Raw genomic sequence first — 24,839 nt, forward strand, 5'->3', positions numbered from 1 at the left:
AACCAGACCTTGGGGGAAGTCTGCAGAACTGAAGAACTGACAGAAGTCAGTAGCTGGGTAACACACGGGTTTATTTCTTGGTAAAGAATTGACCTTGAATCTTGAAACAAGTCACTCATACCTTACCCCAGCAGTCCTCTCCTGTCCACAGCAAAAGAGAGCAAGAAGCACACGCATGTGGTGCCTGCGCGCTTCTGCCACTGAGACAGCAAGAAAGGGCAGGATCCTTAAGTTCATGCACATTTTTATTGAGTAGTAATATAAAATGCTTCTTTCATTGTTACAAGTGCATGCTTTGATTGCCAACATTTCGAAGTCAAATTACAAAGGCAAGGCTGTAGGCTGTAGTGAATTACTTGGGCACTTATACAATTGTTAAAAAATATCAATGGACTGTTTGTTTTGTTTCCTTTTCTTTTTTAGAATGAACCAGTTGAAACCCGTAACTGATATACAAAGGGAAAAAAGTGAAAAAATTACACATTTTGTGGCACATGACAAAACAGAACAAAATGACTAAACCATTATGACATTAACAGTTATCATGCATTTAGAATTTCACATGTAACTACAAACTTATTTAAATTTCACAAGGTTTGCTAAACATGCTACCCATCTATATGTGCACTGACAAGCTTATGTTAAAAACTTTAAGAATACTCTCCCCCCTTAGATTTTTCAAAGCTTTTTTTGATTACAAAATTTCAAAGGCATTAAGCATTTTCTTTTTAGAGAATATAAAGTACGCCAGTATACATACATTTCCAGTATAAGTCAGACCACTAAGCGCATTACAGTCCCATACAGGCCTATACAGCCATTTTTTCTTAAAAAACATGCATAGGCAGATTTTTACAGAATATAGATGCTTTTCACTGCACTTAATATGGTGTCTTGTTCACTATACTTAAAAATGCACCACTCATAAATATTTAAATTTAGCAAGCCACAACCAAGACTTGTTTTACCAAAAAAACCCCAGAAAACCTCCCAAACCAAACCCCCCTAAATATAAACAGCAAAAAAAGATAAATGTTATTATTCCAGTTTTTTTTTAACAAAGAAAAAGATAATTGCTGCCAAATTAGTAAGGTAAGTGTTATATTTAAAGAAGGGCATTGAAGCACACTAAAGAAACCTGAGGTAAGCATAATCTGTACAAAATTAAACTGTCGCTCTCGCTCGCTCTCTCTCACTCTCTCTCTCTTTTTTTTTTGGCATTTTAAACAAATTTCCAACTTTTTTTTTTTCTTTTTTTCTCTATATTTTTAAAGAGTGCCTAATTTATTTCATAGCCATTGTCTGACAAGAGTAGCAAAACATTATCAATAAATAGTCCTTATTTAGTTTGTACATTTTGTTAAAAATGTTTCGATGTTGTAGATGTTGAGTGCTGCAACTGTAAACGTACAATAGTTAGTAAGAAATTAAACAAAGTTTTCATGTCCAGTAACATAATAAAAGGCCTTTCAGTAACACAGCTAGACGTTCCCAATGTAGTAGGAAAACATGTTCATTCCCCTAACTTTGCAATATATACCAGCATGAGCTTTCATTTTTCTATAAGCATTTAAAGGCATATCCAAAGGAGGTGTGTCTCCCCCACCCGCCCTCCCACCAAATTAAAGTTGACGATCTCTTTGTTGATGATTTTTGTAAACTGAATCCAACACCTGGCCCCCAGAGCAAACAAGCTATTATCAGAGGCAAGAACATCCCAGTGCTGACGTTCAGCCACCCCATTGCGCCCTGCAGCTCACCCCCCCTCCCGGACAGTGGTCACTGGATATTGCTGCTATTACTGCCGTTGCTGTCCGTGCCATTAGTCTCTGTGGAGATTGCCTTGTTGATGGAGTTAAGGTTGGCATCGGATGGCACGTCTCTGCGCGGAGGCATTCGCTCATTAATTCGATCTAAGCCTTTGGCCTCTTCGAAGCTAGTGATCTTATGCTGGGGTGAAAATCCTTTGATAGCTAAATAAAGGATTATTGAAAAATAAAATTAGCAAGTTAAAACTCTCAGCAGCTTTTCCCCCAATTTAGCAACAAGTGCGGGAGTCCTTCTTTGGGAAGGCAGCAACGAGAAGATCTGACACCACCACCAACTCCTTACCACGCTCAGAAAGAGCTGGGGCTCACTGCCACCATCCCTTTCAACACAACTATTGTTTTCAACACGATCAACTTCCAGTATTTTGTTGTCCACTGGGGCTCTGCTTCGAACACGAAGACGCTGACATGAAACTATGGTTTGCACTTTGGAACCATGTTGAGGGCACAGCTGTGAGCTGGTGAGTTGGCATTTGCTGTCATCACTTACAGCCTTACGGACACCATGCCTTGCCCTAGTGCTCTTCATCAGGCAAAACTCTCACCTGACTGCCAAAGATCATGCAAAAAGTGCTGGCTACTTCCAGATGGAAATGACATGGTGAGGCCACTTTGTGGGATATACATGAAAGCTAGGGAAGATCTGAGGTGACCCTACAGCAAGTTGCCTTCTGTTCTCAACACAGGTGAGCTGCTTGTTGATTGCCTGGGGCAATTATCCTCCCTGATACAACCCTGGACTTCTAGAAAGCAGCTTGAGTCAAATGGCAGGAGCACTGTGCAACATGATCAGGGATATTGTCATTTTGGAACAGCTATACAGTTTAGCTCAGGAAATGCACCGACAAAGGACCAAAGTTCCAACTGAGGATTTATGATCTGCCCTTTAGCAGTGACATTGGTGAGGCCATACCAACCTCAGAAGGAAGCCACAGGCTGAGGAATGTATTCACAGACTGCGATTTTTATTCTGTCTCTAATTGAAGTGTTGCACATCTTTAGATTTAAAGCAAAAGAGAAAAAAAGCACTGTAGGCAAACAGCAGGTCACAGCCCCGTAAGAACGGCCTTCTGTGTCTTTTTTCTCTTATCTGTACCAAATCAGTGCACTGCACTTCCAGAACTGGAATTTCTGCTAGGTCTCTATCATAACATGCCATAGAGCAGAAATGGTGCTTTAGTACCAGGAAACTGCAAACTCCCTGAGGTGAAAATGGTAGGGGAGTTTCAGGGATCCAATTCAGTATTCCTTCTCCCCTTTTCTCTTCTCCTTACCCCCAAATCCTCTCCTTCCTATGTCGAGTCCCGATTCTGGACAAGCTGGTAACTTCAGTTAAAAAAAATAGCCTAACACGTCCAAACCCCCAGAACATCCCTGGTACCAAGCTACCACTCCTTGTATTTAGTGGGGAGCAAGAAAAGGCATTTTTTCATGCTGATTGTGCCAACCTTTCCTGTGTAAAATGATAGATCCTGTTTGCCTCAGGATTTAGTTTAGCCAGTTTCACAAATGTTTCATTGGAACTTTGTGAAGTGCATGGTTTTTAACATGTATTATACTTCAACTCAGAAAAACAACAAGATAATGGTGATTAGTCAAGTGAGCAGGGATGGAGCAGTGAAAACAGAACAGGTTGTACAGTAAGTTTTCTTAAGGTTTGCCTTTTGGGTTGGTTTTTTCTTTTAATTTACCTTCTTCTACAAAATGAAGACGTCTAACAAGCACCCATGCCAATCCCTTAAAGCAATAGTTTAATGGATGGCTGCATTGAAGCTGAAGCAGTTGCCATGTCCTGGAGCTTGCCAGCAGCACAGCCCAGTTGGTGTTATTGAGCCCTGAAGGAGAACTGGTGAAATTTCTCCTCCATCAGAAGCTTCACCTGTGTGGAGCAGTAGTCGTGACTGTGGTGACAGTGTCTAACTAGCAAGGATGGCAAATCAAGAATGAACTTGAGGGGTGCATGTTGCTGGCATGGGGGCACGTTAAGGGATTGTATTTCCAGTAGACACATTGTTGTCTGTAACACTAAGGAAGGTGCTCTGCTGTAGTTGCTGGTCAGACAACGAATATTAGCAGGTTACATTGAGAGTCTACTAAAACACAACACATAGTCACAGAAAATCACAGAAAACAGCCAAACTGTCAACAAGAATGCACACTGCAGATTAGAGATTGCCGATAGGAATAGATAATTCCAACATAAATAGCAGCTTACTCACTGCTATTTAGAAAGCAGTTGTATTTTCTCTTACTTGTTTGTTCTGTAATTTTAATCACTGCTTTAAAAATTTCAAAAACAAATTCAACTGGCCCAAAGGGCACATCTTACCAAAGGACAGCAATCACCAGATTTTTTTTAAAATTAGTTAAAAAAAAATACCCACAGAAAATTTAAGAGGGGCAAGAACAAAATACAACTGAAGAATTTTGTTTTAAAGGGGAATTCTGAAAATTCTTCTTCCAAAACTTTATAATACTGAACAAATATTGAACATCTACATTGCAATACATGGTTACTTAGATTTTACCTAAAGTGTTCAAAATTGTTAAGGGTTAAATTAGAGGTCTGTCAACAAAACACCAATTTTCAACACTGAGCATTCAGAAATCTTCTAAGGCAGCCAGTCACTTTATATGCAGCTAAAATGGTGCCTGTGTTAATGGTTGCTCTAATGTAAATATCCAGTGTGTAAACTGCCACCACCAAAAGAAGCAGAAGACATCTTGCAGACAAATGTCTCGTGTTGTTTTAAAGGGAAACAGAAACATGCCATACTATAACAAAAGACCAATAAAATTTTTTTATTAGTGACCTAAAAGAAAGGAAACAAACTGAAGCATAAATAAAGAAAAAGCAGAAAAGAAACAACAACAAAAAGAGAGAATATATAAAAAGCTATGTGTTTTCTTTGACCAGAAATTGCTGAGGATAGTTTGAGCCAGCCTCCAGCACACAGCTTTTGAGCTATGTGTCACAAAGCATTTATGAGCTGCTGCCAAGTTATGTCCCGTGAAATCTGAGTTCCCTGATCTCCTCCTGTGGCATTACTCAGTGCTTAATTCAACATACAGCAATTCCAACATGTTTGTAACTTACAGAAAGAGAAAAACCTCAACAGCAGCAACAGAAAAAGAAAAACCAAAAAAACACTTTCCCCTTTAAAGCAATTACATTTTGGTTAATACCGAGCCACAATTGTTAGCCCAACACCCACACAATCTGTACAAGCTACAGCAAAATGAATACACCCAGCAGAGCCCTTATCTGTTGTGGCACCAACAGAAAGGGGACTGGCCAATTTACCTTCATCAGCCTCAATAGCCTCAACAGTAGCTGAAGAGAAGAAAGGGGTAGCAAAACGAATGAGAAAAAATGAGCAGAGGATTTCAACTCTAAGAACAAGTCAGTGAATAGCAAAGGAGCTACAACACTAATGTTACTGTAAGTGCTGGATTTTGGCAAAACAGACACACAGAGAAATGTTTAGACAAAAACAGTAATTTGCAGATTGAATTAAGCTAGAGTTTGTTTTAAAGCAGAAGTTTCACAAACTAAAAGTTTTTAAAGACACATTTAAAAAGTTTTCTTTTGACTCAAAAGAACTATAAAATGTAAATGTCTTCCACATTGCACATCTGACCTGAAAAGGTCATTATATAATTGTCCCAGCTCTCAGTAAGAACAGTTTGACTTGCTCTGTCAAAAGAGAACAAAAAATGGCATAAAGCCATCACAAAAATTCACACAACTTACAACATCAGCCTGAAATATACTGATGCCAGTACAAGGCAAAGGAATTCCATACACAACTTAACGGAATTATTTTTTTCTCTCTCCTGACTAAAAGAAACATCCCCACAGCATGGGATCCTCAGAAAACTTGGCCTTTGCTTGCAACCTTGCCCAGTCTGCTCCATCTGTAAACATTATTTTTGTCAACCCAGTCTCGGAAAAACAACATTTTCCTAATATTTTATTTAAATCAATGGATGCAGATGTAAGATTGACTGTTGGACCTCCAAAGTTGCAAAGCCTGGTCAGAGAGAGCAGAGCTTGTAACTGGGAGATTGCTGCAATGTTATGAATACTATGTTACCACTGTTATGAAATCATTAATGGTTCTTAAACACATACTTTCATTTGAGTTTTATCCATCAGCTTTGGTATGCATTCTGTTTTACAGCCAGAGATTTAGAAGCTGATGCAAATCATTAAATGCAATCCAATATAGCAAATATTTTAAAAGAAACTTCAATTTTCAAGAATTTCTCTGGTTTAGAGAATAGTTCAAGAAATCAAGTTTTTAGGGAGTTGTCTCTTCTTTTCTGTCTTGTTTCCCCCTACGTAAAACCCAAACTTTTTTTTTTTAAAGTTAGGATGTCAAATATGGATTAAGATATATTCTAAAATATCTATACTATTATCTTGCTGCATGGGGAAGTGAGAGGATTTAACCCTCATGCACCAAGGTAAGCCTATGCCTCTCAAGCAGCAGAGCTTGCCAAGAGAGATGGCCAAGAAACAAGGAACAAAACCAACGCAAACTTAAAAGAAAAGGAAACATGATAACTAGGATGAAAAATTAAAATGAATAACCAGATCCAAACCAGCACTGACACATTAGAAAAAGTGAGGACTAAAATGTATACTTCCACAACAGAACATACTACTCATATTTTCTGTTAATACATATGGCAATATGCGTGCTTAACAGAAACTATATGAACTTCAGAGTATTTGGTGAATGGGGTACTGTGTATTAACTAACGCAGAAGCTTGTGTATAGTAATGTTTTACTGAGCCAGAATACTGCAGTATGAGGAGATTTTCCTTTTAGCCATTGTAACAAGAACATTTGACAATTTTCTCGAATTTATTTCTATTCCTAATATTTTGCCAGGGCAACAATAGCAGTTTCCTTGGACCAAATTTTCTGACAAATGTAAAGCAACTATGTGGAGAAAAACCTAGAAGACCACAAACCCATTAAGAAAGGCCTCCTGTGAAATCATATTGCAGCATTTCCAAAGCAGAACGTTACTATGTCCATCACACACAAGTCATCAACAAGAAACAAGAGAAGAGAAAAAAGTGGAAAAGGAGGTTTACCACCATATACCTGAATCTTCTAGATAAAAGAGACAGTAAAGGGAAAAATACAGAGAAAGAATGCTCCAGGAAGGAAACAGGAAAACAAGAGGCTGAGACTGTGTCAAGGTTATTAAGCATTTCTATTTCTTACATCTACTGCCAATAGAACCTCAATAAATGGGAGACCTTTATGCATGCCTGCAATATACTCTACAGTAGTACACACAGGAAAAAAAAGGAGAGCTTCAAGTAATAAATTAAACACTTTGCACTCCTTATTCCATAAGGAAACAAAGGCAGCACTACCATAGACTTACCAATTTCCTGTAACAAGAAGCATTGGTATAAAACTGACAATCTGTATTGTGTTTGTGTACAAGGCAAACACTGTGTTTGTAAGAGCCTCCCTTCACTTGGGCTTAAATCAGAGTGGAATTGTTCTCATGTTGTTGCCTAGAATTTCTCGGAGAGAAAATCAAATTCTAGACCTATTTTCTGCTGGTGGCTCTCTATGAGGAAGAACAAATCAGATAAAATAAGAGTTTTAGTGTCATTAGCTAAGCTGAACCTTCAGTACTCCATGTATCAAGGACTGCTCTTTAAAAAAAACAAAAACAAAAGATGCTCCGAACTGTGGAAGGAGTGCACTTCACATACAGTCCTGAGCTACCATTCCGAACAGTTGATTTTCAGGGGCTCCGCCCTCCCCCCTTTTCTCTAAAAATTGATGATAAGTATTAAGTCTTGAGATGTGGCCTTACATGAACTGCTCACAAACGCTCCAACACAACAAACTGCCTGGTTTTTTTCTGTCCTTTGTTGTTTTTTTTTCTGAGACAGCTGTGGTTACTTTTCTTAGGTTCTGCAGTTGAAAACCAACTGTTTTTTGTACACAGGACAAGACACACAGGCAAGCAGGCTTACCGCTTTGCAGTGTTTGTTTTCCTCCAGAGAGCACACCACTGGGCAGCATTCCTGTCGGAGTCAAACCTTTCAACGTCAGCACACTCTCACTCTCTTCTCTGCAAAGGTTAAAGAAGAAATGAAAAATAAAACCACCAAAAGTAAGTAAATGTCTTTGTTAAAAACACAGGATATGTTTTAGACATCTTAAGCTATTAAGATATGCCCTGCAATGATTCTGTCATCTCCAATCTCCTTGCCAAGATAGACTGAATTTAGTGATGACATCAGTACCAGTGAAGGCTCCTTCACTGCTGTGTACATGGTTAACCTTTGCATCACACCATATGCAACTCCAACTGCAGTTAACACTATAACCTGTGCCTATGGAACAATACATCTGTCAACTCAAATCTGACAGGAGAAGGACCAGCAATTGCCAACAATGCATCTAGGCATTTTACACCGTGTGGTCCAGAATCAACTTAAACTGTTAGTTTGCTCTTGTCTGCACTAGCAGACAGGTGCATTATTTATTGATGACCACCAGACACTTAAAGAAAGGCAGCTAAACGCTCATTAAAATTAATAAGCACTTCCATCCTTGCTAGTACTGTCCTTAATTTTGTATGCTAAAAATAATATGGATTAAACAAAATTATTTTATGAAACTGAAATATGCTTTGCTGGTCTCCAAATACATAGAGTTTTAAAATATATGGCTAGAGGAATACAACAGCTCTATCCAGAGAAGCCTTTAAGTAAAGCTTTCTACAAGGACTGTGATGCTGCCTATGATGACATACTTGCTCAGCAGCAAAACTGACCCCAATTCCTTAAGAGAACCTATTTTGAAGCACTTTACTTTGAAGTATATAATGACATTAAGCTGGAGGAAGCAAATACAAAGACAGAATTTAGTTCCACATTCACTGAGGATAATGCGGTTTTGTCTATAAAAACTGTCTCTCAGCAATTCTACTACTTACAATTTTCTTTGGACCTACATGCCCTGAATAACTCATGTATATGAAACAACTCTTGTTTACCTACTACGTATACTCTTCCAGTTCTATTTTTAGTTTGAAAATAATTCTGCTTGTGTTGCACTCATTTTTTCATTATGTAATAGTCAAAATCAAATTGTGACCATTTTGTTGCGCAAGTTTCCCAAACAATTAAAACTAACGTAAGAGCAAAATATTTTCAGAATTAACACAGTAATTTTATCATCAACAGTTACACAGCAAAGCTTTTGCTTTCTCTCAATTATTCAGTACATTACATATATATATATTTTTTTTAAATTAAACTGCAATGGTACTTTTAGCTTTACCCTCATGGGTTAAGTTCACTGACTGTATTTTTATTATCTTTAAATTGAATGTGTACAAGAAAGATGCGTGTCACAAATACCATGATGTTTAGCCTTCAGTGTTCCTTCATTTCTATTCGATGTAATTTATTTCTATTTTAACAAAAGGATAATAGACTGATTACGTATTTTATTTATCTCCTTCCAGTCTAAATACACCGAAAGAAAAGTCAGACTTGAGAAACAAAGTTGGAGAGAGTCAATGACAAGGAATCACGAAGTCTTCCATTTAGCTAAAGCCAGACTTTCTACAATATCTATTTTCATCAAAGCTCATTTATAACATTTGAAACTCAACACAACACTATTTTGATACCTAATTTTTTACACTAAAATGGCTGAAATTATTTCAGCTTTACATTCAAGTTACATCCTCGAAGAAAGGGACCACTGCAGCCCAAAGAAGAGATGACTAAGTTCTTTGCAGATGGTCAGATTAGGTGCTAATCTTTCAGAAAGATTTCAAGAATTAGTGAAATAAACTTCATAAAACACGATGACTCGAACAGGAACTTCAAAGATTTCCAGAGCAGGTTGGTATACAGACAGATAATAGATGGTGGCACTGCTGATTTCTTCCTAGGGTTACACACAACTACCTGACATTTGTGTCTTATGTGGATTATGCTGACAAGACAGAAAAAATATCCCAGGCTTTTCTACAGGAACAGTATTTGCAAGATTACCTTGTGAAATTTTTACTGCCTAGCAGCCTGCCACCTAGCTGAGGAGAATCAGCCTTTCTCAGAAAAAAAAAGATAACAGGTATCCCAGTGGTGGCTGGGATGAAATGTCACTCATCCCCCTGGAAGACTTGTCACCAAAACCATGCATTGCAGGTACCTGTTTATTTGCTGACCATGCCTTGGATCACAGTGAGGATGTGCTCTATTTGCTGGTTAAAGCTAAGGGAGAACAAATTACTCTTCATCTTCAGTCTTTCCTGCAAAGTTTTCAAGGCCATCAAGAATCAAGAGCTGCAAAAGGCTGTGGTGGTTTTGCCTGCGGTAGACTTAAGGTTTGAGACTTATGCGTATCATTGTAGAGAGAGCACATGCAGGAATTATTCTGTATCCCTCTTCCATCCTTGAAACCATCAAAAACCTTCTGCCCTACAGATACCTTTGAAGAAGTCTGACACATGGCTGATGTCAATCATCTGTGAGTTGTACAACTCCAAATATATGAGCTGATCATGCAACTTCAGATCCTTCTGCTTAATAAAGTTCACAACTCTTGTGGACTAATCCTATATTTTAAAAGGTGGTTCACAATGGAATACAGTCAATCCAGAAGCTGTGGTTCAAGGTTATGGGAGAAAGCCAAGTTTCCCAAACTTTGTTTGCTCAACTATCATTAGAGGAAAATAGTTGTGCTGTTTTATGAAGGTGGTAGCAGCCACCTCCAGGCTCTCTGCCAGGCTTGGTACAGAGAAGCAGGTGGAAACATTTGATTGCTCCCCCATCTTGTTTAGGGAAAAGGCATGATGCCAACCTGTTTTTTTTTATGGGCACCACTTTGAAGTAGCTCATGCATCACCAGTAAGTCTGTTGTAATACTTTGGGATCTCCAGGTACAAAGCCCTGCATCTCAGTTTGCTATTTGAAGCTATGCTGCAAGGCGTGGGTGAGCTGCTGTGCCCATGCAAAGCCCTGCAGAGAACCTACCCACTGCTGGCATGCTGCATTCACAGCAAGCAAGCTGGACATTTCCACTGAAATTAAATAGTGGATTCTTCAAGTAACTATTTTATTTATTCTTCTTACATCAATCATGAAATCATAACAGTAAATGTTTTAGAACTCCCATGATTTTTCACTAAGCATAATCCCATCAACTGACTCCAGCAGACCAACACACAGCTTCCTGAGGAAAAAATCACTTGCTGAAAGGGAGGGAGAACTGTATTTTCTATATTTAAACTTCAGCACAGTACAGCATGTTTTTGCTTCTGCTCAGAGACATCAAATGGAGAGTTCTAAACATTGGGTAGCAATTAGTTACTCATGTTCATGTGTTTGGTGGAGTGCAGCCCAAAGGAGCAAGTTGCTGTTGCCTGCACAACCGTTTCCTGGATTTCTAGGTAAATGACCCTAATGCTTTCATCTTTAGTCATCATTACTCGTGGCTGTAGCAACATCTGTGGGTGACAAAGTGTGACAGCTGACTTCTTTTTTAATGAGAGGCGATGTATAACATACCCTTTCCCCACATTTAACGCTTGCCTCACAGGGGCTAGAAGTTAATTAGCACACCTGGTCAGTAAAAGTTTTTTAAAATGGTAATTGGAATTTTTTTTGCTGATGTCTTTTGTTTGTTTCATATTCAGCAAAAGCCCTGAAGAAGACTATTCAGAGCCAAAATAAATAGCACCATTGCATAAATAAAACAATCTCTAAAAGGCTGCAGTAGAACTCAGTTGGGTGGTATACTAAAATAGCAAATTTGCTGTTTGATTAACTGTTGAGTGCTCTAAGCAACCATTCAAAGATATCATTCAACACTAAAGAAACTAACCCAGCATAAAGCCTTACCTTAACACTGAGAAAACTCTAGCCATTTTTCCTATTGCTCGTATCTTGTTCCTTATAACCTCCTTTCGAGCAGCAGCTGTTGCACCTATGGAAAAGATATTAAGAACTGTTATAGGGATTTGTAAACAATTTATCACTAAATACTTTCAACACTAAATACAAGAAATGTCATATTAATGCTACAGTTTGCCAAAATAAGCCACATTTGCAATCAAAACTGAAAACACTTTTTCTCATTCTTAGTTAAAAATTATTTAAAGATAATAAAACCTAAGGACAGAGTCCTGGAAATGAGCAGGAGATGATAGGGATTGTGTTGGCTGGCCAGTGGCAAAGAGTTCTACAGAGCAACTTCCTCCTAATCACTGCTATGGACTGCTCAAAATCACAATTGCTTTGAAATTTGTGAACTCATGCAATACTCTGCCTTTTAAAAAAGCTATAGTGCAACACAGACTACAGTTTGCCGGAGTTTCAGGTGTACTTGTTACTTGGGCATCATAAAAATCTGTACATGCAAGGGAGAACCACCTGAATGGAAAAAGCAAACAGGACTTATTACAAAGGATCCTCCACGTCCCCAAGAAAATGTTCTGTTATACTCAGAAAGCCAGTTTCATTAATTATCACAATCAGAACCACATACATCATGAAGATTTCTCCTAAAGGTTTCTGAAGGATGGCTAACCTTGACTTGTGTGGATGCTGCCTGACAACTGCCTGTTCAGACACCACTACACATCACAGCACCGCTTCCTTCTCTGTTACTCCAGAGTTCAAGGGCAAAAATGAAAATTTCTGTTTTCAAATCCTAACAAATTGATCCATTTTGTAGAGCCTGTCAGGGAATCTAAATCAGTAGAAAGGGGTAAAAATGAGGAGGACAACATTAGTGAAGAATATGCTTGGATGAAACCAGACAAGTGGCGATGGAATCAGAACTGGCTTCAGCGTGCAACAATCCAACACCTCCCACCATCTTTCCTGCCCTGAAAAACTGTAATGACAGGAGCTCAATGTCATGGAATTCATGAACTCAATGGACTTTTTAAAGGGATAGCCCATAGACTAAGGGAATGATATCTGTGTGTTTATCTACCAAAACCAGGAAAGGTGATGGTGTACTGGAAAATGTGGGACCTGCTATGATATACCAGGATACTGTCCCGGTTTTAGGTGGAATAAAGTTAGCTCTCTCCTTAAAAGATACTCAGAATGATGGCTTTCAAATCTCCCACACATAAAGATAAAAATATAGAGCAAATATTAAAACATATAAAGATAAAAAGAGATATGAACACTTGGGCATAAATGTCTAATTCTAGACAATAAAAAGTGGGAGAAACAGCTGTAATTCAGTTGTAACTGAATTAATGTAATATACTTTAAACAGCTTAATGAAAAGTTTTAACAAAACAGCACTGATTCAGCTGGGTTCTCCAGGAACAGAAAGTGGTACTTCCTGCCTCAGTACTATGATTTCACAGAACTGTACTCTCAAGACAGACAAGACATGGTTTTCAGCCTTTCCTATTCCGAAAACACTTGAGCATGATTTTTCTTCCTTTCTTACCCCTACGGATCACAATCCCTGCTTGCTTATTACAGGTCCACACTGTTCTGGTGTATCTTAAAAGGATATTCAAAAAACTGAACAGCAACTAAGACTGTAGGATATTTGACAACTGAAAACTGGAACTGTAATTTATGACTGAAGTGAAATATAATGTCCTACACTTAAATACAAAATAGGAATAGAAAAAAAACCTTTTCTTAATCATAAAACACAACAGGCTAAAGGGAGTATTTTCTATCTCACTGATACACATAAAGGTTACTAAAAAAATATACTTTAAAATTAGAGTTTGGTCTCCACTAAATTTCCTAATGTGTCACAAATATGTGAAAATGACATATGTTTAGTAAACATTACAAATAATTTTATTTATCCTCTTTGGCTTTATTAACAAATGCACCTGATATTCACAATGTTTTATTGCTCTGTTAGTTTTGACTGAATATCACTAACCTCACAGTATGTGGATTTCTTAACTATTTATACATAAATCTTAGACTCGCATTCCAAGTGTGTCTAGTTTAATATTTTGAAATTCACTATTACTGCAAATCCTGATGAATTACTTGAGCTATACTTAAGCACACACCTATGTGAAAGTAAATGGGTCAAAACCTGAGAACTGGCTATAGGTAAAAGGGTTAATTTTAGCCCTTGCAAACATTGCCTGATATCCTCTTAAGATTCTACCTTCTTTTCTTGGAACCATAGACTCATTTAGGCTCGAAAATATCTTGAAAAGATATTCCAATATCTAAACAAACTCTTTTTGAATGAAGGAACTTTAAAAAAAGAATAAAGTTGAAGTGTAAAAATTATTTAGGGGGCAATATAAAAGCTTTGAATCTTACTTCAGTGATTTAACAAGTTCTATTGGACTTTGGATTGCTATCAAAACACAGAATCTGCAAGCTGGATATGAAGGATTAATATAAAAGGTAATTTAAATATTCAGGTTAAGAAGCACAACAAGGAAAAAAAAGACTGTAAATGCTGACAATACTCTGAGACGTAGGCTTGAACAGATTTAAAACAGTGCTGAGTAAAAAAGTCAACCCCAAATCTCTCACTGGTATCCTCATATATATTATGTAGTTAAGCATTAGGAAAATTAATAAAACTTGAGCCTTCCAACTTATTGAATACCTTTCTTCTGTGCATAAATGGGATCTTCTTATGAATTCCAAAGAGGGGAAAAGAAAAAGATCAGTGATGTTTGTAGAATGAAAATAAAAAATAATACAGAACATTTGACAACATCAACGGAAGTGTAATGTTTAAGTAAAGTCTGAAAAACAGAAAAGAAACAAATTAAGCAGAGAATATCCAAAAGGAAAGAAACAGATTGAAAATGAGAGGGGAAAAAGAAAAAAAAAAGAAACCTTTTCAGCTGAAAGCCTTGTTAGTAGGTTTTTCAGGGAATCAACATGCAGGCAGGAGACCAGCAGCGGTGTCACCACCACTCCAACACAGACTTTCTCCTGCTTTGATAAAGCTAATCACTTCTCAAAACCAGCCCCACCCTGGCCATATGGGGTGTGCCTGTGTGATGATGCCTCTTTTGTTAAAAGGGTCAAACTGATTGCTCCAGTTCTCTCACAGGGTAGCTTACTGTCACAGCCATGTCTGCCTCTCCTAGAGCATCTGTGCCACCTGCTGCACACCTCCCTTTGTCCAAATGCTCCAGCAGCTCTCAGGCAGCAAATGCCACCACCGTGCAAGGTACTGCATTTTAAAATCAGCTCTTTGAAGGCAAGACAAGTGCAGCTCTTGGTGCCCAGGCACAAGTGCACCATGCTCTGGGGACACTGGGCACCTAGTGCAAGCTGCTAGGTTGGTCCAGAGGCAGAGCACACCGATGTGCCGCAATGCAGCTCACAGGAAAATGCTTTGGGCATGGAAGCAACCACATCTGACCAAATCACAGAGTGAATAATAAATACAAAGATTACATTAAAATGCCACTCTGTCACCAACTCACAGAAATTAAGTATGCACTGCAGCCCAGCCTTACTGGTTTGGAGGAGAACAAATGCAAACCACTGGGAAAACCCCTCCGTTTCTCTCCCAGCTAAAAATCAACTCATTGGCAAGCTAAGACACTCTCATCAGGTAGTACCATGAAGGTCTGTATCAAGATATTGATAAGTAACAGACCTAAGGACAAGACCCTTGCTTTTGGCTCTCTCAGTCTCTGTTAGTTGCTGCTGAGCTGGCTCCAGGCACAGTTACTGTACTGAGATGTGGCAAATGTCACATACTACTGGTTCACAGCAGGACCAGGTTATGATTGGCAGGAGATCTTTGACTTGGGAATTCTCTTTAGGTTGGAACTACAGCACTGTATTGGGAAGCTGTTTTCCAACAAAGGAATAAATGCTGTAGCTAATGGCTCTGACAGTGGCTTTTCTGTGAGAAGGCTGAGAGCTACATTGTTGAAGGCAATACAAAAAAAAAATTGTAGATAATTTAGGAGTGTCTTCATGCCAAATCATGGTAAGGATGCATACCATGCAAGCAGTGCATTTGTGTCAAATTGTTTATTGCATTATTGTACCCTTTTAATTAGCAGTTTAGTTTATTCAATCAAATGCATGAGGCCAGAAATGTTGCTAATTAAAACACAACAGAACTCTGACTGCATGCTTGCTAGGTAGAGGTATTTGCAGCTCCTGTTGCTAAGTGATATGTTTGATGCACAAACATACAGCCCATGAACTAACATTTGCCCAAGACATTTTTTTCTGGATCAGATTATATTGCAACCACCACAGCAAACAGAAAAGAGAAAGTACAGCAAGAGGAAACTATCAGAGATAAGGAAACTTGACCTATCATGTTCTCTCATTTTTAAAGTGAGTGAAACCCAAAGGCCAATACAGGCCAGCAGGGACATATGGGATAAAGGGCATTATGATATTTAGGCTTTTTTCACAGTAAGCTTACACAGAAACTGCCTACAACAAATTGATCAGATCCCCATGATGTGTTTCCTTAGGGGGGAAAAAACAGTGAGGGGGCAGGGAAAAAAAAAAAAAGGAACACATGCTGTTGAGCATCCTGCTCATGGCTAGATGCAACACACATGACTCAGAACTAAAAATAATAATAAATAAAAAAGGGCTCACAAGAACACCATGCAGTGAAGTCAGGCAATACTGATAGGGCTTTGTTTTGAAGGAAGGAATGAGAGGGGAAGACAGAAGGCAAGAAAATGTAAAAGAAGGTAACGAATGATCAGTGCAAACCATAGTGATGGACCATTCTCACTACATGTGGGAACCCAGGTCAGGGCATGTTCAAACTGCAAGGAGAGAAAGGAAATCAGCAGCGAGCCCTGAAAACTATTGATGATCTAAAAATAGCAATGATTTTTAAGAATCATTCCATAAAACAAAATGCATCTGCTGTTGCAGATATCAGGCATTTCCTACTATGGGAAATACTGCTAAAAAAAATCAGCCGGTAAACAGGACTAGTCCTCCAAGGAAGCTGGACAGCAATTACTGAGGAAGAACAGTGGAAATATTGAGCCACTACAAGACTGTCAGCAGACAGTCCTTACAGAAACAGCCTTGATTAAGCTGGTATTCATTCTGGTCTGTTTCACTGAGAAAACAAATGAAACACATCTTGTACTTCTCTTCCCCAAAAGGCAAGGCTTTAAAAAAAAACCAAACTAAAACCAAAAAAAAGAGGGAACTCAACTTGAGAGAAAGAGAATTTTTGTTTGCTGCACAGATAAGAAATCAGAACCCACTATGAAATCATTACAGATATCAGCTTCCATTTAAACTTAAATCAACCTCAAATTTACTTCTGTGTCAGAATCCTTCAGTCTCTTCCATGTGCACAATCCCCATGAGCCTAACATGTCCAACGGGCTGTAAGTAAAAGTGAGAGCCCACAGCAAGCTGCAGTACCAATGCCACAGAGCCCATTTTACAGCTCCAAGGGGACTGATTACCTGCGAAAGCAGACACAAACATATGCCAGCTCTGGTTTTTAGCTACACATGCTAAAAACAACTACATTTCTAGTATCTTCCTTACCATAATGTTTTACACAGAGAAATCATTCATACAAATAAAACTGAGAGCAGATTTAGGTAACTGTATTAGTGGTACAGCAGTAGGAATGGTTTAGTTATTCCTCAGCTGGAAGGAAACTTTACTGCTGTTAGATATTGTTACACAGTACACACACATGCGAGCCCAGAGCATTCCAGCCTGTCTCCCTGCTCAGACACCTGCAATGCTGCAAACTCCAGGTGTGGAGCAGTGCCATGGGAAAACTCCCAGGGAGGTGGGATGGGGGTTCACTTGCTTCTCAGAAAAAACACAGTACATACAGAGACCTCCTACAGCTGGAGAGAGCTGCTGCTCAAGACCCCTAACACCTCCCTATTTCTGATTCTGCTTTTGAAAACATGCCCCTGAACTGTAACTTGGGGATGGGAATGATGACACTCCAAAGTTTTAGAAAAAGAGTACATAGGCATTGGCCTGTCTATGCCCAATGGAAGCTTAGAGTACAACTTTAAAAGGCAGTACTAAGCCAAGGCTGAATTAATTTAGAAATCTGTCCCATAAAGTCTTTGCTTTGGCATTGCAATCAGTGGGATTTCAGCCTGTGCTTAAGAGCTTTCTTGAGCCAAGGATTTTAAGCACATGGTTTGTTGCTACTGTATTTAACTTGACACAGTTTTTACTCATCGTATGCCTCCACACAATTTCACACACTACTTTAATTACACAGTAGTGACTTATTTAAATTTCATGAGGAAAAAAAATTGGGCACAATATTCAAACAGGTGTTTTCTTCTCTTCACTGATTACCAGTTTCAATAATTCAGTCTTTGTCCCAAGTCCTGCAAGATAATTGTTCATGTCCGCACTCTGTGGCCAATGCAGAACACGGAATTCCATCTGGTTTTTCAGAATAAAATCAAAGTACTATCATCTATACCAGTCTTCTCCATCACAAAGGAAACATTTTGCAAAACCTGTGATCTAGCTTCCTAGATTAAAAATAAATACTTTGAAAGAGAATCTTAATTATTAATTACAACTTCATTAAATATTTGTCTTACTTGAAAGATCTCCATTTGCCTAGTTCATTCATTCTGCCTAAAAACATCCTGAGAATATTCAGCAGTATTAGATTTTTCCAGGTTCTTCTTTTTAAAATTATTTCTTAGTATTTCTGTCCTTTTCATATGTTATTTTTGTTAGACAGATTATCTATGATTACTTTCCATAGATTTTTTTAAAACACTGAGAGCATTCAGAGTAAGAATGTCAGGGATACATGGGATTTTTTTCAGCTTTTCTCAAATTGAGAAGGGACATTTTAGACAGCTGCTATTTATTCTGGCAGAGCCTAACAGAAAATTATGTCTAAGAAAATAAACTGACTTTTAAGAATCTACAAGTTTTAGGATACAAAGTACATTTACAATCAAACCAACAGATACAGGGCAACTAATCATCATATTAACTTCAACCCAAAGGGTAACAGAACTGACCATTTCTCTCTTGGCAGAAATGCTAGGTTAAAACATTTTCTATCTGTGTTTACATGTTTATTTTTAATGATTCTATTCCCCTTGAAAGCCTTTAAACACTAAAGTGCATCAAAAGAAGTGACTAAAGAAATACCTCAAGTACAAGTCTTCCAAAGTCACACTACCAACATTTTGGGAAGGAGCCCTGCAGGAAGCAAATTTCATTGACATAATGAAACTCACTATGAGAATACCTGTGATCTTTTGCATGAAATCATCTGCCTCCTTCATGACAACATAACCCAGATTTCATGGAGGGAAATGCAAGTTTTTTAACCAGAAGAACGGGATAAAGAAATGGTTTAGTTCAGGGCAGAGCCATTAATTCTTTCTGAAGCATAATGGAAGCAAAACCATTGAGTCCAGAACAACAGTTGCCTTCAGTGGCACAGAACTCAACTGGGACTCAGAAAACTATTTCATAGTTAGTAAATAAACTTTTAAAGCAATTCCAAGGCAAACAATCTCAACCAAGGGTAGAGGCTCTTACCATCAAATCCATCTTCCTCTGTTCCCAGTTCATCATCTGAGCAGATGTTCAGCACGTTTACGAGCATCTCTGTCACTAAAATGGAAAACAAGTGCAAAATGTTGATATTAAGCTTCCCTGGTCTGTCAGAGAGCCAACTCCAGCTGTAGTAGTGTGAATAAAAATTCAGCACAATAACAGCACCCACTTTTTAAACAACAGGACCTGTAATATTAGAAGCTGAAAGTGTCCTGTGTAGCTAATAAAAAGCACAAGTTTCCACAAATATTTTTCCAAATACAATGAACACAACAAATAGACTTAAAAAAATCCGCTAATGATCTCTCTTTTTGCAACTGTCAGTGATGTAGGTAACATTTGTTTGTCCCCCTCAACACATTTTTTTGCTTTACACTCAACTTGGATAACAAAATGACCCCTCTCCTGCTGCTCCTAAACTGCAATAGGATTTGATTTCCCTGCCCAGCAAATGGGAACAACATTCCAGTGGAAAAAGGTACAACAAGAGGGATCATAGAGTATTTCTTTATTTATCCGGGCTTTGGACACGTTCAACAAAACATTAACCTTTGTAAGATGTCCTCAGTGTCCCTTGAATTCAAGGGACAAATACAAATAGACCATACAGTGTACATTCCTTAGAGGTGGAACTATTCTATATTCATCAGATACATCACTATTGGAGAACTCAGGCCATATTCAGCTTGTTTACTTTGAAACTTGGGCATGAAAGGGTCAGCCACAGACTATCCCTACCCCGGTCTCATTTCTTTCCAGAGAGACAACTGTGAGACACTAACCAGAGAGCATAGAGACTAAGAACAGTGAAAAAAAACAACCCCAGCTAAAACCAAAACCAAGAAAACGCAACTTAGAGAACAAAAAGGCCAAAGTTATGACATAAAATGTGAAGCAATTAGCAGATAAAGAAAAACTTCACTACAGTTACATGTAGTAAGCAACATTTAAAAGTGTTACCAGGCTTGTCTACCCTTGTACTGGCTACACAGGTTGAAACTTTAATTTTTTTAGTCAAGTAGTTATTAAAATCCTCTTCTGTAACTACTATGAAGGCTTGGAAAATTAGAAGGGTGGGAAAAAGCTAGATTTTTTCCTACTTTAGTGAAGGATTTAATATTTTCCTCTGACAGTATTAGTGGAAAGACTCTCCACATTAACAACAACCAGTGAAGCTAACAGCTTCCTACCTTGGTTGGCCTTTGAGGGAAAAAAATCTATATTAAAAAAAAGGAAATAAAGAACAAGTTGTGTGGAACACCAACTCTTACATCCTTGAATATTGCTTTGCATAGAAAGGAAAATACTGATTTCACTTCTTTGGGCTCTAAAATTTCCAAGAAAATGGTGAGTGTGACCACTGGAAGAAATGAAGGAGGGAAAAACACCCTCAAGACATAAGAAGAACGAGGAACACCATAGTGTCAGTACCTCAACAATTCTGGCCATGCGTCCTGCAGCCCCACCTAAGCAGGCTGCTGATGGGAAGCCTCTGAGAAGTGACCTTCCAGAACATCTTACAGGATTGAAATGTGTGTGGAGAACATGCCCAGCCTAAAAACAGCCTGGCTGAGTTTACAGCCAAAGAAAATGAAAGCGTTTTATCTGCTTCAGAAGAGTCTGCACACGCCTCAGTGAGGATTATGTCATGTCTCCATTAGTGCAAGCAGCTGCCTATTCTTTGGTAATCCCTGTTTCATTGTCTATCTGCTTTGTCCACAGAGACCTCAGGTGTCTCACCAGCAGCTTTCCTCAAACAAAAGAGTAGCTCAAAACAAAGCTGGTCATGACTGCAGGTATGAGACACAGCTGGCTGTATTTCCAGCTGCCTATTAAGAGAGAACTGTTATTCCAAGCAGCTTTTAAGAGTTTATTAGAGTTTTCTGGCAGTAATTGCTGTGGCAGCAATGGCAGCAATACTCTGTAATGGATGGATCAAAGCAAGCTTCATCTTGGGCACTGAATAAATGACTTAGGGTTTAGGCAGTTTGTATTAATTTAATATGCTAGACCAAAGTGTTTTCATGCCTTTTGTGTGCTTGCCATTCACAGCATGAAGCTGCATTTAGGCAACATCAAGAGCATCAGGTTTCAATAAAATATCATTTGTGGTCTTTAGACTCTTCTTGCCAGCAATGAGGCACCACATGTCCTGGGCAGAGAAGGGGCTGAGGAGCAAGTTTTCCTTCCTGCTGGCATCCCTCTACTCTGCCCAGGAACAGTTGGTCAAACTGGCTCTTAATATCACCAGCTCTGTGTTTTCTGATGAAAAAGCAACCCACCCATAAAGGTAATGTGAGTAAAGATGTAACCCCATGTAGTGAAGTCTGTTGAGACATCCATTCAGCAGTAAGTGATATCTAAGGGGATGGTCAAGAGCTTATAACAGAAAAACAAATCAGAATTTTTTTTAGTGAATGCACCTCTGGCCTGCAATGCCATAAAATCTATTTCTGCAGCAGAAAGATAAAGGCATCATCACCTGGAAAGAGTGGAAATTATAAAAAAATATGAGAAGTGTGATTAACCACTGGTAATCGCTTGCCCCTCTGAGCCCCGTTTCTACAACTTTGTCTTCAAAAACAAGACACCTGTCTTCAAATTATTCTTGTCCTTTAAAATAAATGAGGCCACATGCACAGTGACTAAGAAACCATTCTGCAGTCTTTATGAACAGAACTGATTTACATACATACCCTTCTCACCAACAAATGGCAAGGACCAGGTAAACACATCCATGAAGTTTGGAAGCCAGTATGGATGGGGAGAGCAGTTGAACTGCCTGATATTCATAACATTGTTCTCGTATTTCAATACTGCAGCTAGAAGGAAGAAAGAAAAGAAACAGAAGAGACATCAGCCATGTGTGTAACTGGCTACCAGATCAGGAATGTGGACAGCATGCCCAGACCACAGAGCTGCTCAGCAGCTTCCACACACTTGATCCGGTGGCACCACCTGAATGATAGTTATGGTAGGATAAAGCCTCACTGAAGTGGAAAGCCGTTTTCAGTCTGAAAGCAGTGTCAACAGCCTTCCCTGCCACTAAGATGGGCTGGTAAATGAATTAATATCTCTGAGTAGTCAAGAACATGAGCTCTGGGATCTGCCACCAGTGAGGAATGAAGCCGAGTATTCAGAGCCCCCCATTTCACACAGTTATCTGAGCTCCTCACAACCATGTTTGGGAGATAACAGAAAAAAGCATTTATGACTCAGAGTCTGAACACCACTCTTCTGATGGACATTTTCAACATATTTCATTCACAGTATTGTACCTGAGATGACACTTGCTTCTCACATTATGCACACTCTAGGCAGGCAAAAATGTGCTCCCTATAATACGAATCAATACTAATACAATTTGTCTTGCACCATTTAACATTCTCATCATTCTTACCAACACACAAACACACAGACTATGTCTGTTCACAGGCAGAAATATAGATATTTATGCCACACCCACTTTTTAAAGCACTGCACCAAGTTCAGTGTTAACTATTGTTAATGGACTTCAGGCTCATGTCTGAAATGGTAATCCAAAAAGGTAGTTTTGAGATTATCACCAAAGTGACTTAAAGACATGAAATTCTTTAAACAATGCAGTTACAGGAGACTGCATGCAGGATATTTAATCAACACAAGCAACAAAAACAGTCAACATAAGGTGTGTCATTCTATGCTTTCCCCTTTCCTCCAGCCTTCCCACTTCCATCTCCCCAGGGAGGAATGTAGATCCAGGGACTGGTTATCACTTAATAGCCAGCAATAAAGCTGCACAACTGCAATGTGAGACAGTATTGCGGGAAATGCAGTGTTGGCTGAAGGGGCTGAACAATTTCTTCTGATTATTTCTCTCTTTTCTGATTATTTCTCTGATTGTGTGTCAATCAGAGAAGAAACTTTTTTTATGCACTAGGCTGTTGCTTCACAAATATTTAATAGGATTTAAATGTCTTCCATTTTGTGGTCAATGACAGAAACCAGAGTGACCTGGGAGTTTCTGAAACATACTCCCTGACAGACACAGAAAGCAGCAATAATGTGAACTTCTGCCAGGCAGACACCCTCCATTTAAATAAACCACATTTGACTCTTGTCCATCCCAGTCTGACAAATAGCAGTCAATCTGCTGCTCAGCAGAAGAAAAAAATGGCTTAAGACAAGTAATAGCAAAAATGAGAAAACTAGTGTCAACGCTCTGAATATTTCCAACAGATTTTGGCTGAAATCACATGCAGTAGATCAAAATTCATTCTTTTTCTATTACTGTGACACAATTGCATAATGAAAAATAAATAGTTTGTGGCTTTACAGAAAAAATGAGTCAAAACCACACAAAAAGGACCACTTAGTGGTTGTAAAGACTCATTTAGAAGGACTAAAACTTCAAATTCATCATCTTAGTGAGCTGAGGTAGTTCCCCTTCCCACTACTTCTTCAATTTATCTATTAAGTCTACTTCTAAATTCTGTGAAATTTGTATAAAGAAATAATTTTTACAGGGAACTTTTAAAACTGGCCTCTGAAAAACCTGAACCCTATGCAAAACAGCTGCAAAACATAAAATTAAATAAAAATGGCTTTAGTTAGGTTGTTTCCTTTGAAAGGGAGAAAATTTAAGATTACTGTAACAAAAATATCCTCACAACACCTTGTTAATTTATATACCTGAATAGCTTAAAAAATAAAGTTCTGAGAATAGTATTACAAAAAATTCTCCCCTGTAAATGACCAGTGCATCTCCTCAACAAATTACTTCAAAACAACATTACACAATAAAGCAGGGTAATAACAGAGAAGCCTTCTAAAATAACTCTTCTCTTAAAAGAATAAAATAAAATAGGGTATCACAAAACCACTATCACAAATACTTTTTGGCATTTTAAATTAAAAATCTGTAATTTACAAGCACAACGCACACAAAATATTTTTATTAGGTAAGTAATGAAGATGATATTTAACATGCAAATCAGCTCTTGTTATGAATGTACAGTTCTGATTACTACTTAGTACTCAGAAGGGGAAAAGTTTGCCTGGATCAAGTAGAAAATGTTTCTCAGATAACAGCAGGAGTTTCCCTGAGCTTATCTGCCTCTGTGGTTTCTTTTGATAATAGCTTTCTTTTCCCTCTCTGTTGGCTCAGAAAAGATTGGGGGTTTCAACTCTGCTTCATTCCTTAGTCCTTAGTTAGCTCAATGCCTAAGAAGCTACAGGAGAAGCAGCAGCCCTGAAAGAGTACACAGCTCTTGAAGGTTACAAGAGTGGAGGTCACACAGTCGCTGATGGAGGAGACAGAAGTGGAATGGGCTCCTTTGGTTATGAAACTTGTAAGAGAGGAAAACCTGACTCTACCCAACATTTGCTTATTATTCCAGGCTGAAACCTCAATACTTTTCTTTCCAAACACATACTCAGACAGATGATAGTAGACCAAGCCATCAACCATTATCATG

At 38.5% G+C, this 24,839-nt stretch overlaps 1 protein-coding gene across 2 annotated transcripts in view; it reads right to left on the reverse strand.

Moving 5' to 3' along the window:
• Window positions 1-227: 227 nt before the first annotated feature.
• PPP3CA (protein phosphatase 3 catalytic subunit alpha) overlaps window positions 228-24,839 on the reverse strand; it is a 171,038-nt gene continuing 146,426 nt past the window's right edge. For both annotated transcript variants that reach the window (XM_030947627.1, XM_030947626.1), the window contains exons 9-13: window positions 22,080-22,205; window positions 19,366-19,440; window positions 11,734-11,818; window positions 7,846-7,943; window positions 228-1,973 (exon numbers count right to left, since the gene is read on the reverse strand). In XM_030947627.1, coding sequence (XP_030803487.1) covers window positions 1,780-1,973; window positions 7,846-7,943; window positions 11,734-11,818; window positions 19,366-19,440; window positions 22,080-22,205 — 578 coding nt within the window. In that variant the 3' untranslated portion in view covers window positions 228-1,779. The remainder of the gene's footprint in view (window positions 1,974-7,845; window positions 7,944-11,733; window positions 11,819-19,365; window positions 19,441-22,079; window positions 22,206-24,839) is intronic.

This window comes from Camarhynchus parvulus, chromosome 4 (genome assembly GCF_901933205.1).
Source record: "Camarhynchus parvulus chromosome 4, STF_HiC, whole genome shotgun sequence".
In the NCBI taxonomy this organism is placed as follows: Eukaryota; Metazoa; Chordata; class Aves; order Passeriformes; family Thraupidae; genus Camarhynchus; species Camarhynchus parvulus.